The sequence below is a fragment of the Castor canadensis genome, chromosome 11 (assembly GCF_047511655.1).
Source record: "Castor canadensis chromosome 11, mCasCan1.hap1v2, whole genome shotgun sequence".
NCBI classification, from domain to species: Eukaryota; Metazoa; Chordata; class Mammalia; order Rodentia; family Castoridae; genus Castor; species Castor canadensis.
In genome coordinates, this window is record NC_133396.1 from 100,991,589 (window position 1) to 101,009,149 (window position 17,561).

Consider the following 17,561-nt stretch of genomic DNA (forward strand, 5'->3'; position numbering starts at 1 on the left):
ATCTGTATCTTTAGAGGATAAAGAAAATAAAATGATACCAGTGCTGAGTTGTTTGGCTAAGAGCCCTATAACCCTTAGATATGAAAATATTCAAATACCCTGTGGGGAAAGGGTGACAAAAGTAAGCTTTCATATTGTTGTCAGTGTAGTAGAACTGTTTTCTTTGTCAAAATAAGCTGGTGTCTTGGGTGTGTCTCACTAACATTTAAATTTATCTTTTTTCTTCTACAGAGAGCCAGCAATTTAGAGAATAGTACCTATGATCTATATACCATCCCCAAAGATGCCGACTCCCAGAATCCTGATGGTAGGCATTCTCTTTGTCTATGCAACTCTGCTTCCAGCTCTCCTTACCAATAACATAACTCCTCTTTAAGTTTTTCACATTCCATCCCCAGGCTGAGGCCACATCACTCATGTCTATTGGCAGGTGCTGCTGACAGTTGCATCAGAGGCAACCATGGTGTGAAATATTCATGTTCCATCTCCATTTTATTACCCCAGCTAGATATATATATTTTATAATTTGGTTATTAGAAACTCTCCATTTTCTCTTGCAGCACAGCATGTTATCCTAGTTTATTGTCAGTTGATATGACTTTCACCCTGGTAGTTTCATTTATTTAAAAATGTAGTTCCAATCTTGCAATGTCTCATCCTGGGACTAGGGATTTATACTCTCCCATCCATATCCAGATCCGATTTGCTTCCTTTTGCATGTCAAAAAGATAAGGCTGTTAACAGCCCCATGTCCCACCTGGGATCCCAGAATCCAGCTGAGACCCCTGCCTACCTCTTTCATCATCACCATCCCTTGTTAATATCCCTACTATTAGAACTTGCTGACAAAACATTCTCAGAATGGATTTGACTCTCATTTATGCTCCTTTCAGTGCACTTCCTCTAGTGGGTCTATAGACATTACCAGCTCAGAGGTTTATTCCACAGGTCCCCCCTTTTATTAGCATGTTTTGATATTTTAGACTCCATCTCCACAGGCGCAAGAAAAATTTTTCTAGCTCTATTAATACTATTTACTTTCTTTTTTCTTTTTTTAAATTTGAGACAGGGTCTCTATTTGTAGCTCAGACTGATCCTGAACTCGTGATCCTTTTTCTTCAACCTCTCACTGCTAGGACTACAGGCATATGCCACCATGTCTGGTCCTTTCCTTTTTTCTTCTCTTTTTTCCTTCCCTCCCCTTCCCTTTCCCCTTATTTCCCCTTTTCCTTTCCCTCCAGAGGGTCTTGCTATATAGCCCAGGGTGACCTCAGACTCTCAATACTCCTGCCTCCCAGTTGCTTACAGGCATAAGCCACCATGCCCAGCTTGATTGACTCTTTAAATGTAATCATGTGAAAGAGAAGACCTATATGTCTTTGATATCCATAAATCAAAGTCTCCCTCACAAATTGGTCACTTAAGCCTTTCTGATTAGATCTTGTGATTTGGTTCCTCCTAACCCACCCCCTTCTTTTTTCTCCCCAAATCTGATTATAGTTAGTAAGAGCTTAAAATTTTTCTTTTGTTTATTACCACTTTTCTGTTCTCTATCCTTTGTTGCCAATGATGGGCAACAAAAAGAAGAAAGAGAAAGCAGAAGCTAGGGTTGTATGGCACCCAAAAATGGTAGTATTGGTTGTGGTAATAATTTGTTTTATAAGTTGCCTTCCACTCCAGGTTCCAGAGAAGTACAAGGCAAGGCTGGCCAGCATGTTCTGTACAGTTTTCTATTAGCACAATAGATAAAAGAACATTTCAACACATCCTTTACAAATTTCTCAGAGTGTCCGCTTCAAAATTCTAATCAACCACAGCACTAAGGAACATTTTGCAACTTTCTTCAGGATAATAATGGTGGATTGACATTTACAGAGCAATGGCTTGGTGATAAGTCCTGTCCAGCACAGTGCTTTTCTGTCAGGATTTATCTGGGAGTGTTCTGCCCTACCCTGCCTTACTAGGAGGCCTGCATTTTGCATGTTAAATGCAGCTGAACAGCTGTGTCCTGGAGAGGGGGCTCTGTTTCTACTCCAGCTTGTTTAGATAGGAGGTCCTACAACATTGACAGGCTGCTTGCTGTGCTACAGCTTGGCCAGGGAGGCCATGCTCGTTAGCTTGATAGAGTGTGCTGCCTCCCAAGATGGGCAGCCCTTCTGCCAGTACATGGTGTTGGCTGAAATGCAACCACTTGGCCTAGAGAAAAAAGCCTTGGCAAGGGTGGGGTTTGGAGTTTGGAGGGGACTGGTGGGGAAAAGTCACTTGACAATAGCCTCAGGTTATGGCTGAATTAGTTAGGAAGCAGCTGAACTGGCAAAGCCAAAATGGCAGCCAATAAGACTGGCAGCTCCTTGGCACCTGATTCTGTCACCTGCCAGTGGCTTACCACATGCTCCCGCCCTTTGGTTTTGTTCTCCTTAGCACCTGAAGGGAAACGATCCTCAGGCCTAACAGCCGTTTGGGTTGCTCGAAATCGGTTTGCTGTCCTAGATCGGATGCATTCGGTGAGTTAAGACTAAAAGTGGACATCAGTTTAGGGAGTGTGGTAGCAGTGCCCTCTATGTTGCAGAATAAAGGGCACTGTTTTTTTCCTTATTCTTCCCAGGGCACCTGTGATCCTCATGTATTGGCTCTAACTCTATCCATGGGTCTACATTAAATCCTTTAGGGAAAAGGCTTCATTTTGATTGGGGTGTTATCACTGTAGCTGTAGGCTTAAGAACCATACTAAAGTCACTCTTGACTGTAAGGAGCCAAAATCAGCATCAGATTTTAAGTAGGTTGGCTAGGTTAGCAGTAAGTCTCCCTCCTTGTCCTACTACTTCCATGGGTATTTGGAATGTAATAGGGTCCAGCACAAGATAAGCAAAGCTCTCACAAGAACATATTTAACAAAAATTTATGCCCAGGAGGTAGTATTTTCTCTCTCTAGTTGACTGAAAAACTCAGACTTTAGCTGGACTTCACAGGATTTGAAGTAAGGGGGATGGGGGGAGGCCTGGAGGTGTGGCTCAAAAAGAAGAATTGCCTGCATTGCAGGCACAAAGTCCTGAGTTCAAACTCCAGTATCACCAAAAAAAATAAAAAGATATTACCCTGGAAAGTTTCTTGGACTGATCTACCTGATAGGTGATTGACTTGGACAGGGAAACAATACTTACTGAAGTTAAGGAACAATTGATGAGGTACAGTATTAGCTGTCATCATATACTCATATACACACTTCTGTTAATCCCACCTTTAATACTCATTTCAGCTTTTGATCAAGAATCTGAAGAATGAGATCACCAAAAAGGTACAGGTGCCCAACTGTGATGAGATCTTCTATGCTGGCACAGGCAACCTCCTGCTTCGGGATGCAGATTCCATCACACTCTTTGATGTACAGCAGAAGCGGTAATGTGATAGATGCTCCTAATTAGACAGGCTTGTAGTTGGGGAGAATAAACACATTTAGGAGCCTTTTTCCCCCTAAGTGAGTTGACTATATGGCTTGACCACCTCTTGTGCTATAATTTTTAAGAATCTTTCTAGCCACTGTGTTTTTGGGTTTTTTTTCCTTTTCTGTGGTTATTCTCTACCCTGCACATACCTACTAGCATGTAACAAGAGGCTTACTTATCTGCTCTTATAGTGAACAAAGAATGCTCTCAGGCTTTAAAATGAGAGGGACACAGAGATGAATAGCACAGTTCCTGTATTTAAAAGACTTTATAGTCTAGTGGTGAGAACAGATACATGTAAATCTCTAATAATACAAGAGAATAAGGGGCAAGGGATTGAGGAAGAGAGAATTGCATAATGTGAGCCAAAATGTTTAAGTCACTGAACTGTTACACAGGGAATCTTCATTTGATAACACATTGAGAAATTGGAGTTTACATTAATTGGAGAATGAAAAAGACATAGGTCATAGCCTGAGACAAGGGTATCAGGTCCATCCATCTTTGCCCTTGTCTCTCTTTCTCAGGACTCTGGCATCTGTGAATATTTCCAAAGTGAAATATGTTATCTGGTCAGCAGACATGTCTCATGTAGCACTACTGGCAAAACATGGTAAGTTTTCATTATATCCGCCCTGTTTTAGAGCCCACTTTCTCCCTCTCCCTATCCCTGCTAGTCTACTGCACTCACTCTATTCAACAGAGCCTTGTGCCCTTTGTCTCTTACAGCCATTGTGATCTGTAACCGAAAACTGGATGCTCTATGTAACATTCATGAGAACATTCGTGTCAAGAGTGGGGCCTGGGATGAGAGTGGGGTATTTATCTATACCACAAGCAACCACATCAAATATGCTGTCACCACTGGGTAAGTTAATTATCTGGGATACCAAGTGGGAGAAGGTGGCTTCTTGACTCATTGTCCTGTCTCAAGAGACATAACTGAAGTTCTCTGTCAATTTCCATCATGGAAAAGCCTTATCTGGTATATATGTGCTAGAAGCATCAGAATAGTCTTTTTTTTTTTTCTTTTCTCAACTCTTAAGTTGTGAAATATAGCCCAAATGTAGAAACTTATATAAATTATAAATACATAAAGAGTGAATAAGTTATGTAGTGAACATCTGTGTAACTGCCACCCAAGTCAAGAAATAGAAGTTTCTGGCACCCCAGTATCCCTTTCCCCGCTTATCCTTGCTGATCCCTACCCCCTCTATTTCCATTTAAAAGTAATAGATCATAACACTTATGATTTCAGTTGGGATTGTATTAAATCTGTATGTCAATTTAAGGAGAACTATCATTTTTACAATATTGATTTATTTAGTTCTTCTGAAGTGTCTTTTAATAAAGTTATATAGTTTCCTCTACAGAAATCTTACATTTCTTTGGTTAGATTTATTAGGCACTTGATAGATTTTAAATGCCATTTAAATGATGAGCATCCATTTAATTTTCTAATTTTTCCAAATATTCAGAAATACATGGCTGCCAGAGTGGCTCAGGCGATAAAAGCGCCTGCCTAGCAAACAGTTGAAACGCCAGTGCCACCAAAAGAAATACAATTGGTCCCCCCCCAGCCCCCCAAATCCAGTACTAGAGGTTGAACTCAGGGCCTTGTCCTTGCTAGGCAGGGCTCTACCACTTGAGCCACTCCTTCAGCCTTAGGGTTTTCTTTTTTCAATTTTTTTTCAGGGACTTTGATATACTCTCATCAATTTTAGTAATTTATTTGTATTTCCTGTGTAAGTAATCATAATATCTGTGGGTAGTGATAAGTTTTGTTTCTTTCACATACTTACATATTTATTTTTCTGAGGGTGAACTTTCTGTGTATTGGCATTATGTAAGCTTGCTATATTTTAATGGATATCCTTTATCTGTTAAAGTTCCCTTTTTTTGGCTATTTCTATTTGCGAAGAGTTTATCTTGAATGAACTTTGGCCATTATTGACTTCTCTGTTTTTGGTGGGTTTTTTTTTGTTTTTTTTTTAATCTTAATTTTTATTCTATTTGGCTTAACTTCAAAAAGAACAGTAAAAATTTTGAGATTGGGTACTTATTAATATTTAGTTTCGCCTAATATATGCATGTAGAACCCATTAATTTTCAGTATTTTTAACTATACCAACAAGTTTTAATTTATGATCTTTGTTATCATTCAGTTCAAAATATTTTGTTTTTCTTTGTGTGTCAGAGCTCTTTATATCTACTTCTACTTTTACTTATAGTTTATAAGGAAAGAGTTGACCGTTCATAGTGACCTACTTATTGTAATTATCACAGTTTAGAATTTAACTTTTATGTCTGATCACTGTAGTCACCTTTGTTACTCAGTCCTTAGAATAATAGCTTATAAAGAAAGATATCATCCACCCCACTGTTCAAAAGAATGAAATCAATTTGAATCACTTCCCTTCTATACCATAGTTTAACTGGTACTTGACAGAAAGGTAATGAGAAGATAAAGGCTGTGTCCTAGGCTGTTCATTTTTTCACAGGCTGGATTTCCCCCCTCACTTAAAGTTGTGCCTTCTACCCTCTATTTTTAGGGACCACGGGATCATCCGAACTCTGGATTTACCCATCTATGTCACACGGGTGAAAGGCAACAATGTATATTGCCTAGACAGGGAGTGTCGTCCTCGGGTACTCACGATTGATCCCACTGAATTCAAATTCAAGCTGGCCCTGATCAACAGAAAATACGATGAGGTATGAAGTGAGGAAGCACATTGGGAGAATTAAGAGAGGCACCACTTCTTTTTTCCTGTAAGTAATCTCTGCTTCCTGCCCACCCAACCCAGGTACTCCACATGGTGAGGAATGCCAAACTAGTAGGCCAGTCCATCATTGCTTATCTCCAAAAGAAGGGCTATCCTGAAGTGGCACTACATTTCGTTAAGGATGAAAAAACTCGCTTTAGTCTGGCACTGGAGTGTGGAAACATTGAGGTGAGAGGAATATGATATTCAGTCCCAGATCCTTTTAGAGCAGGTGAGAGGGTTAGGGTGGCATTTGGAAGGCATTATTCTGAACTTGCTTCTTTAGCCAGATAATGGGATTTGGGATGTTTTTAGTTGTTAGATTGAGCCATCTTCCTGTTATTTGCCTAGTTCTACTTTTTCTTGTTTCTGCTTTTGCCACAGTGTTTCCATCGTTACTCTCAGACTAAAGTAACTTTTAGGGTAGAAACAAGATAATATGAAGTTTGAAAAAAAATCTCATTATGTCTACACTTAATCTTGCTTAGATGAGGAATCTTTTTTTTTTTTGTAGTACTGGGGCTTGAACTCATGGCCTTCACCTTGAGCCACTCCGCCAGCCCTTTTTTGTGGTATTTTCAAGATAGGGTCTCACCAACTATTTGTCCGGGCTGGCTTCAAACTGTGATTCTCCTGATTTCTGCCTCCTGAGTAGCTAGGATTACGGGTGTGAGCCACTGGCGCCCAGCCTGACACTTAATCTTGCTTAAATGAAGGAACACTTACCAAATATTGAGGCATGAAGGGTACAGGCATTATTTCCAGAGGAGGAAAGAGATTGGGAATGTTGTTTCTCCAGTTTTGAATTTATTTCCTTTATTATTTTTTTTTAATTTTCCTAAAGTCTCTGTGGCTCTTCATACCTAGAAGATGGGAAATAAGGTAGTTAAACAATAACTGGCTCTGGAATCAGCAACTGCTAGGTGATTTTATTGTGAAAGTAAATTTCTGAGTATGATGAAAATAATGTGATATGATTCTCGATAGAAATAGACTGAAAGCTAGGAGTGATTAAAAGTATAAGAATCACCTTAGAATAAACTTCCCAAGTTTAGAAGCAAATGCCTTCACTGTAGAGTCCCTGCTTTTGAATCATAGTATCTGTCACAGTATCCTATTAACCCTGACCCTGGGGATTCTTTAGATTGCTCTGGAAGCAGCCAAAGCACTAGATGACAAGAACTGCTGGGAAAAACTGGGAGAAGTGGCCCTGCTACAGGGGAACCACCAGATTGTGGAAATGTGCTATCAACGAACCAAAAACTTCGACAAACTTTCCTTCCTGTACCTCATTACTGGCAACCTAGAGAAACTTCGAAAGATGATGAAGATTGGTGAGGTCCAAAAAACTAATGATGGGAAGAAGGGGCTTTTTGGGGGATGGAGGAAGACAGTAGAGGAGAGAGAACTTGAGAAAATCTAACTTGGTGTCTTCATTGACTTGGTGCAGCTGAGATCCGAAAGGACATGAGTGGCCATTATCAGAATGCCCTCTATCTGGGTGACGTGTCAGAGCGAGTACGGATCCTAAAGAACTGCGGGCAGAGTAAGTATCTATCCAGGACTTGCCAGCTCTTTTTGGGTCCTTAGGAAGTATTTTCTCTTCACGTTGAGTTATTCATATATAATGGTGAGGGATTGCCCTTTATTTGTCCTTTTTTTTTTTTTCAGGAGAAACAAACATGTTCATATCATGCTCAGCTTTTCTTAAGCCATATGAAGATGCATGCAGCCAGACTTTGTTCAGTTTGGCCATTGCCCTTAGGAAAATAGTCATAGGGAAGATCAGAGGTTTTGTACCTTAGTAAATACAATTGGTTGGATGCCATTACATTTTTATTCTTTATTTCCAGTCTGAAAGTTTCACATATAAAGGAGGTTTTTGTTTGTTTGTTTGTTTGTTTGGGTTTTTTTGAGAACTTACTATATACTAAGCATTATGCTAGCTTTTGAGACACATTAGAGACCAAGAAAGATGAAAATGTGGTTTGACCAAGGTGCTAGTAGCAGAGGGGTGAGTAATGATCAAATTTGGGATATATTTTGAAGGTAGAACCAATATGACTTATTAAAGTGTTAGATGTAGAGTGTGATAGAGAGGAATCAGGAATGATTCCTAAGTTGTTATTAACATTGATGATAGATCTTAAAAATAAGCACCTTTATTAGTTATAAATTAACTCTGTATAACAAATTGTCCCAAAACTTAAGTATAGGTTGAGCATTCCTAATTCAAAAGTTCAAAGTCTGAAATGCTGCGAAATCCAAAACTTCTTGAGTATTGGCATGATTTTGATGCTCAAAAAAATTTCTGATTTTGGATTGGAGAACAAGAGAGCAGAACAGGCTCTGGTGGGTGGGGGAGGGGTAGAGGTGGCCCAAACAATGTAAACACATGGATAAATATAAAAACAATTTTAAAAAACCTTTAAAAAAAAGCCTTGGCCCTTTCCAGAGATAACCTCAAAAATAAAGTTATAGTTAAAGTGGAAAAAAAAAATTCTGACTTTGGATGTCAGATTTTCACATTAGGGATACTCAGCCAGTAAAGCCTATGCAAATGTTTGCCAAAATATGAAAACCTCCAAAATCTAAAACACTTCTGGTCCAATTTTTGAATGAAGGATATTCAATTTGTAGTTTAAAACTGTAACATTTGGGCTGGTGGAGTGGCTTAAGTGGTAAGAGTGCCTTCCTAGCAAGCCTGAGACCCTGAGTTCAAACCCCAGTGCTGACAAAACAAAAAAAAACATTTATTACCTCACATTTAGCGCATGGCTTAGCTATGGCTCAGTATCTCTCATAAGGCTACAATCGAGGTATTGGCCAAGACTGCAGACATACCAAGGCTCAACTAAAGGAGAATATACTTGCACACTCACTCCACATGAGTGTTGGCATTCCTCAGGTCCTTGCCCCCTGTTGTCTGAGACACAGCATTGTTGCACCATATTGATTCTTCATGCCATATTAGCTTCTCCCTTGTGTAGTTTACAACATGATACTGGTTTGTTTCCCTCGGAGCAAGTGACCAAAAGGACACCCAAGAGAGAAGCCACATCATCAGCTAATTTTCCCTGTGACGTTTCTTCACTTGCCATGTTCTGTCCGTTAGAAGCTAGTTAGTAAGTCTAGCCCACATTAGGAAGAGTAATATGGAAACACTTGAATACTAGGAGACAGGAATCACTAGGGAGTCATCTGTATACCCTGGAAGAGTATACCACAGCAACTTGAAACGTACCTATACCACAGTGTTTTCTCTGCAGAGTCCCTGGCCTATCTCACAGCTGCTACCCATGGTTTAGATGAAGAAGCTGAAAGCCTGAAAGAGACATTTGACCCCGAGAAGGAGACAGTGAGTCCTTATTTACATAAATGTCTCTGGTTACAGGATCCATTCAGATCTTGGGACAATTAAAAATTACAAATTTCACTCTCCTGCCTGGTTACAGAGAGGCTAAGAAATAAAGGAGCTCAAAGGAGGCTCCATAACCTTCCCTAGTGATTCCTGAGAACTGTTTGTGTTTAGCCTTTCTTCTTTCACCTCTCAGATTCCGGACATTGACCCTAATGCCAAGCTACTTCAGCCACCTGCACCTATTATGCCATTGGATACCAATTGGCCCTTATTGACTGTGTCCAAAGGATTCTTTGAAGGCTCCATTGCCAGCAAAGGTAAGTGCCCATTTCTCCTACAACACTTTTTTTCTTTAAAATGTAAAACAGGAGAGTATTGAGATAGAAAAGAATAAAGTAGGAGAGTAGAGCCCCCAGAGTTGGGAGGGGATCCCAAGAAAGGATGCCCTTTGTTGTTTTGTAAAGAACTGTCTCAGAGAGTACCATTAGCATTTAGTTTCCTGTATCCATTTCTCTGCATGAAGCCTCATAGAGCACTGAAATGCCAGTCATTTAGAGTTAGGATACAGCCTTAGAAACTAAATAAAATTTTTTGAGATTAAGAAAAATGAGGGAGGAAAAGATGGATACCTAACATTAACAACCTCTGTAAACATTTTGGTGTATTTCTCTAGGTTCTTCCATATATGTAGTCATATGCTTTGTTCAGTATTTTGTCAGTCATGACATAATAGTCTTATGATACAAATTCAGCTACCTCTAATTCTTTCATGTTGGTATGTGTATGTATATACTACTACTCTCTCCCACTGCCACTTTTATCCTCCTGTTTTCTTGGAGATGTCTACTCATTCACTTCTCCCAATAAGAGTCTAAACGGATTTTGGGTATTTTATTCCCAACCCTGCTCTTTTCTTTCTACTTCACCTACTCTATGTCCTTATGCTCTGCACACGCTATAGTGGTGGTAACTTAGTAGAAGTCTCAGGAGGAAATTCCAAGAGTGGGTAGCCAAAGACTGGTAAGTAAAAAAATGGTTTAGGAGCCAGTTTTGGGGTGCAGGGAATCCCTGTGTGTAGTACCAGGGATTGACCTTGTGCATGCTACACAAGCCCTCTACCACTGAGCTATATCCCAAACACCTAGTTGTCTCTCTTCTATTCCTTTTCTCTGTGAAACCTGTTGTGAGTTAGTATAACATATATTCCACAAAATTAAATAATACAGGGCTAGAGGTGTGGTTCAGTTGGTAGAGTACCTGCCTAGCAAGCACAAGGCCCTAAGTAGTTCAAATACTAGTACTGAAAAATAAAACCCCACATAGTAAGTAGTAGAACCTGAGCAACTGTTTCTGAAAGATTGCAGGTTGCCTACAGAGAGAGAACCATATCTCAGACTTGCTAGGCTATAACCAGCTCCTTTGGTTCCTTCTCTTGACAGGGAAGGGAGGAGCACTGGCTGCTGACATTGACATTGACACTGTTGGTACTGAGGGTTGGGGAGAGGATGCAGAACTGCAGCTGGATGAAGGTAAGAGTGTTGTTTTAGAACTGCTTTGGGGTGATGTACTTCCTAGATTGGGACTAGTTTTGGGACAGTCTGTTGGCTTACAAACCATGGAGCCAATTAGGATCCCAACATTTTGCTTTCCTTTGCCTAAGAGTATGCTACCACCCAAATGTATTTTGATTCTGGATTTTCCTTACAGATGGGTTTGTGGAGGCTACAGAAGGTTTAGGGGATGACACTCTTGGCAAAGCACAGGAAGAAGGAGGTGGCTGGGATGTAGAAGAAGATCTGGAACTCCCTCCTGAGCTGGTATGTGAAATTCTTGCCCTTGGAAGGTTCTCACCTATTCTCCTGTGGAAATCAGTGACCTTATCACCCCAGCAGCCCCCCTACCTGCACACACACACACACACACACACACACCCGTTCTGAGGTCTCCCAAAGGGAAGGGATCTAGACCCCCCTCCTAATCTGATCCTTATCTCCCATTAAAAAAAAAAAAAGCAAGAATGAGATAATCAGGATTGTGCCAGTTTAAGAAAAAGCAGCAAGCTTTTAAAATCTGAATTGGAGCTTTTGGTATGTCATTTTGTTACTGGTGAGGTGACTATTATCTTTTCCTATAACCACCATCCCTTCTCTCCAACAGAGGTAAGAAACAAGGTAAATGGTTGTGTTTTGGATTCTCAGAACAAAGTGCTTGAATGGCTTTGAAAAATAACTTAAGCTGGGTGCTAATGGCTCACACCTGTAATTCTAGGTATTCGGAAGGCAGAGATCAGGGGGATCAAGGTTTGAGGCCAATACTTCTTGACACCCTGTCTCAAAAATACCCAATACAGAATGGCTAATCGAATAGCTCAAGTGTTAGAGCAGCTGCCTAGCAAGCATGAGGTCCTGAAGGAAAGTCCCAGTACCGCCAAAAAAAAATACAATAATGACTTAATATTTCTTTTTCCTCTAGGACATACCTCCAGGGACAGCTGGTGGGGCTGAAGATGGATTCTTTGTACCTCCAACCAAGGGAACAAGTCCAACTCAAGTAAGCAAGATCAGTGTTTCTGAGCTGGCTAATTAACTAGTATGTAAAAAGTATTGGATACTTTTCTATTAATAGATATGGAGAAGGATAATTTAGGAAGAGAAGGGCAAAATTTTACATGGCTTGGGTTTTCTGTTTTTTGTTAGATCTGGTGCAATAACTCTCAGCTTCCAGTTGATCACATCCTGGCAGGCTCTTTTGAAACAGCCATGCGGGTAAGTCTTCTTAAAGTAACCTTTGCTCTTCCTCTTGAATATACCTAGCCCATGGTCTCAAGGAGATGGTTAACTCGCTTTTTTAACCAAATGAAAATGATCTGATCCACGGGACAGAGGTGTGTATTTATCGTAGAGGCCCTTGGTCTTTCTTAAGGAGCTTGCTTCATAAAGCCTTCCTATTTTCCACTTGACCTAGTAATCTTTTAAGACAGATCTTTCCAGTCCTGTCTACTCATATATAAGCCTGGTTTCTGGCTCACATTAGTAAAATTAGCACCCTTCTTGAACAGGTGTTATGTTTTAAATATTAATCCATGTGTTATAATAATAACTGCAACAACCACTAACCTTTATTTAACGTTACTTGTGCCAAGCACTATCCTAAAATATTTTATACATATTATTAATAAATGAATGTCCTATAATTAAGTATATTTTACAGATGAATAAACAAAACAGAAATTAAGTACTTACCAAGGTCAATTAGTTTTTAATTGGCAGGGCCAAAATCCTTATGTTTCTTTCTTCCTATGTTCCAGCTCCTTCATGACCAAGTAGGAGTAATCCAGTTTGGCCCCTATAAGCAACTATTCCTACAGACATATGCTCGAGGTCGTACCACCTATCAGGCTCTGCCCTGCTTGCCTTCTATGTATGGCTACCCTAATCGCAATTGGTAAGTCCCCTACTTGCTTCTACCTGTTCCAAGTTAGGGTAGATTCTTCAGATGGTAGCCTAAGTGACACAATCAGAATTACCCTAGCACTAGTGTTTCCTAATAGGAAAAGATCTTTGGCTTATTAATCTGTGAGGTTTGGTTTACACCTGCCATCCTATTCCCTAGCTACTTTCACAGTAGGGGGTCTGTCATGTTTGCCAGAAAAACATGATGAGTCCTAGTTGGCCTCTGACTATCCTGTTCTCCCTTTTTTCCCTTCCCAGGAAGGATGCAGGGTTGAAGAATGGTGTGCCAGCTGTGGGCCTGAAGCTTAATGACCTCATCCAACGGTTGCAGCTATGCTACCAGCTCACCACAGTTGGCAAGTTTGAGGAGGCTGTGGAAAAATTCCGTTCCATCCTACTCAGTGTGCCACTTCTTGTTGTGGACAATAAACAGGAGATTGCAGAGGTAGGAGAAGTCTAACTACTTGTCCAGATCCTCCTAGGCACCACCATATTCTCTGTACCTTGACCTTCCTCTGCAACCTCTTTAGGCTCAGCAGCTCATTACCATTTGCCGTGAGTACATTGTGGGCTTGTCCATGGAGATAGAAAGAAAGAAACTGCCCAAAGAGACTCTAGACCAGCAGAAGCGCATCTGTGAGGTAAAATCTGTGATTCTGAGCACTGCAGAGGCATCCACCCCTTCACCGTCCATTAGATCTAAATTCTTTGGCTCCAAACCCAGATCTGGCTTTGGGAATGAAGAGAAATTTTGGTTCATTTCTATGAGGAGGGAGCTATATTTCTCTACCTTTCTTCCTCATCACATAAGTCCTCCATATCTAGGACGTAGAAGACCTCTGTGTTTTATAGCCAGTCCTGTTGGCTTTTTGTTTTTACACACATGTAGCAGTTTATAAAATGACCTATAGGAATTATGTCAGCCTGGCATGTGTTCCTCTTTCTGTCCACCAGATGGCAGCCTATTTCACCCATTCAAACCTACAGCCTGTGCACATGATCCTGGTGCTGCGCACAGCCCTCAACCTTTTCTTCAAGCTCAAGAACTTCAAGACAGCTGCTACCTTTGCTCGGCGCCTGCTGGAACTTGGGCCCAAGCCTGAAGTAGCTCAACAGGTAGATGAGAATTCCTTCAGTGACCATAGGGGAACCAGATGTGCTCTTATGTAAGAGTAGAAGACCAAGATCCTTGCCTCTGAAACAAAACAATATGTAACTGCATATATAACAAAACAATATATAACTGCATTCAACAAAAGGAATCAGCAGAATGCTGCCCTTTGTTCTTTTTATTCAGACATGGCACTGATGTGTCAGTGACCTGTAACCTAGAGTAGCTCCACTGCACCTGCAGATAATTCCAATCTTGTCATATAATTCTACCACTTCTACTTCATTTACATATTCTGTTATCTGAGACCTCCAAAACTCACAATTCTGCTTCAGCCTCCTGAGTACTAGGATTATAGGTGTACACTAGTGTGCCCAATAGGAGAAGAAGAGATCTTGATACAACAGAGATAATAATTCTTAACTCCTCACATACATCATATACAAATGATGGGGTGTGTATTCACATAGTATAGTCTCATCTTTCATCAAAGAAACTACCGGATCATGGTGACTAGATCATTTGAGTTGTGTGCACTTTCTGTCCTCTTAAATAAAACACTCCTTCCCTCTCCTAGACCCGAAAAATCCTGTCTGCCTGTGAGAAGAATCCTACAGATGCCTACCAGCTTAATTATGATATGCACAACCCCTTTGACATTTGTGCTGCATCTTACCAGCCCATCTACCGTGGAAAGCCAGTGGAGAAATGTCCACTCAGTGGGGCCTGCTATTCCCCTGAGTTCAAGGGTCAAATTTGCAGGGTCACTACAGTAAGTACTGGCCTCAAGAATGCATCTAGGATATTGAGGGAAGAAGAAAGAGAAAGAAGCATGGTGGTTCTTTTCTCCCCTTGTATTTGCTTCAGCTCCTTTAGGCAGTGACACTGGAGAGTACTAGAGCTTCTCACTGCTCCATTTCTCAGTAACAAACATCCATCTACTGTGTTCATTGAGGGGATAGGGAATAAACTTTCTCAAATTCTCGGCCTCACAAATCTCTAACTTAATTTTCTGTTTTCTTTTCTACAGGTGACAGAAATTGGCAAAGATGTGATTGGTCTGAGAATCAGTCCTCTTCAGTTTCGCTAGGGTCCCCTTTGTGTGCACTGGTCAGTCACATATTTTCCTCCCAGAGTGTCTGTTCTCCCCCTCTGACAACTAACCTTCAGATTATTGATACGTGGTTCTCCCTAAAAGTTAGTGTCTTTTTCTCTTGTACGGCAAATCAGAATGTCTAAGCATGACTTCTTCATTCCTGATGACTTCTCATCATCTCAAGGTGAGAACAGTTGTGGTCACAGTGGGCCTTGCTTTTCCAGCTTGGATCTTTCAAGGAATAACTGAAAATTTTGCAATGGACATTTGTTTAGTAAATTCCTTTAATTTTTATTCTTTCTCTCCACCTTTGTTTCCCTTCCACTAGAAAGGAACAGTGTGTAATAAATGAGATACTCTTTTTACTCTGCCATTCTCCTCCATTTTCCTTGGGCATTGAAAATTGTAGGCAGGTACCCTCTGTGTGCCCAGACACTAAAGGTGTAAAAAGAAATCATTTGGTTTTCTCCAATGCATACCAACTTTTCATTGATTTGTCCCTTAAGACCATTGCTCTCATACTTTGTTTCTCACACTAAATAAATTTCTACAAAAGCTTCTTGTCTTGCTATTTATTTCCTGAGCACTTTCACATTCCTGTTCACTTCATGTAGCTATCCCACCAAAACAGACATCTTTCCTTCAATAATTATATAATTACCAAAGTAATTCGGTAATACTATTGGGGGATAAAACACTGTATTTTTCATAGGTTATATGTGAAGCATAGACCTAAACTGCTTTGAGAATGGTAGAAAGCAAGTAGCTTCTCATTCCATTTTTTGCTGCAGTCTTCCATCCATTGCTAATTACAACCAATATTTGTTGAGCATCTACCATGTATCTATATTATATTTTACATGTAATAAACATATATAAGATTAATTAGTATGGCCAGGTGCCAGTGGCTCATGTCTGTAATATTAGCTACTTTGGAGGCTGAGATCCTGGAGGATTGCAGTTTGAGGCGAGCCTAGGCAAGTAGTTCACTAGACCCCATCTCCAGAATAACCAGAGCAAAACGGACTGAAGGTGTAACTCAAACACACCTTCAAGAGCAAAGCCCTGAGTTCAGATCCCATTCCACAAAAGATTAATTAGTAGGTAAAACATCATATAACTGGTTACATTGGCAATACAGTGTTTTTGTCATTTACTAAAAGTAAGTGGGAGAATAATGTACTATGTCTTTGATTTAAAATATGTATATTTTTTGCTGTTTAATTTCATGTTTTCAGTAAACAATATATTCATCTATAAACAATGTGTTCAGTAAATGTTAAAAACTGTACTGTGCCAAGTCTTCCTTCCACCCCTTTCTGAGGTACCCACTTTTATCACCTTTCCTAAAACACTGTTAATAACTTCCTTATATCCCTCCAGAAATTTTATGTATATATGAGCAGATAGAAATATGATCTTCCCCACTTCCCTTTTAAACACAAATGGAAGTATACTGTTTTAACAATTTTGTGCATCATTTTTTCATTCAACACATTTTAGAGATTTTTCTTCCATATCAGTATGTTAGACAGCTTTACTTTGTTACTTCTCTGCATATTATATACATTGTATGGTTTACTATAAGTTATAAAGTTGCCTCTTGATGAATATTTGGGTTATAGTGTTTTGCAATTATCAACGTTGCTGCAATAAATAAATTGAACATATATTGTGTGGGTGGGTAATGGTGTTCTGAGGATAAACTACAAGTGGAATTCCTGCTTCAAAGAGCATAGGACTTTCTATTTTTAGGGTTTGTTGTTTTTCTGTGGGACCAGGGTTTGAACTCAGGGCTTTGCTCTTGCAGGTTCTATACTACTTGAACCACACCTCCAGTCCATTTTCCTGTGGTTATTTTGGAGATGGAATCTCAAACTGTTTGCCCAGGCGTATCTTGAATTGTGATGCTCCCTATCTCAATCTCTTAACTAGAATTATAGGCATGAACCACTGATGCCTGGCTGCTTTAGTTATTTTTTTTTTAAGAGTTGCATTTTGCCTGGGCTGATCTGGACCACAATCCTATTTAACCCTACTGTAGAGCTGGGATGACAGGTGTGTGTCACAATGCCCAGCTATTGGTTAGGATGAGAATATTAGCTTTTTGCCTGAATTAGCCTCGAACTGCAATTCTCCTGATCTCCAGCTCCAGTGGAGTTGCTGGGGTTATTAGGCATGAACCACCATGCCCAACTATTAATTTTTCTTCTATGATTGTGTCATATCCCAAGAAATAATTTGCTTAACCCAAGGTCACAAAGATTATTTCCTTTGTTCTGGAAGTTGTATTGTTTTAACTTAACATATGTATTATTTATTTGTTTATTTGC

General features: G+C 40.0%; 1 protein-coding gene across 1 annotated transcript in view; it reads left to right on the forward strand.

Annotated features, from left to right (window-relative positions):
- Window positions 1-15,787, forward strand: part of Copa (COPI coat complex subunit alpha) — a 36,956-nt gene extending 21,169 nt beyond the window's left edge. The window contains exons 13-33 of the mRNA XM_020168537.2: window positions 232-307; window positions 2,422-2,504; window positions 3,257-3,396; window positions 3,971-4,056; window positions 4,173-4,311; window positions 5,996-6,158; window positions 6,251-6,397; window positions 7,353-7,542; window positions 7,659-7,754; window positions 9,478-9,566; window positions 9,763-9,886; window positions 11,009-11,098; window positions 11,277-11,386; window positions 12,042-12,119; window positions 12,266-12,334; window positions 12,877-13,013; window positions 13,280-13,466; window positions 13,552-13,662; window positions 13,976-14,137; window positions 14,710-14,904; window positions 15,163-15,787. Of these exons, the coding sequence (XP_020024126.1) occupies window positions 232-307; window positions 2,422-2,504; window positions 3,257-3,396; window positions 3,971-4,056; window positions 4,173-4,311; window positions 5,996-6,158; window positions 6,251-6,397; window positions 7,353-7,542; window positions 7,659-7,754; window positions 9,478-9,566; window positions 9,763-9,886; window positions 11,009-11,098; window positions 11,277-11,386; window positions 12,042-12,119; window positions 12,266-12,334; window positions 12,877-13,013; window positions 13,280-13,466; window positions 13,552-13,662; window positions 13,976-14,137; window positions 14,710-14,904; window positions 15,163-15,222 (2,532 nt within the window). The 3' untranslated portion in view covers window positions 15,223-15,787. The remainder of the gene's footprint in view (window positions 1-231; window positions 308-2,421; window positions 2,505-3,256; window positions 3,397-3,970; window positions 4,057-4,172; window positions 4,312-5,995; window positions 6,159-6,250; window positions 6,398-7,352; window positions 7,543-7,658; window positions 7,755-9,477; window positions 9,567-9,762; window positions 9,887-11,008; window positions 11,099-11,276; window positions 11,387-12,041; window positions 12,120-12,265; window positions 12,335-12,876; window positions 13,014-13,279; window positions 13,467-13,551; window positions 13,663-13,975; window positions 14,138-14,709; window positions 14,905-15,162) is intronic.
- The last annotated feature ends 1,774 nt before the right edge of the window (window positions 15,788-17,561 follow it).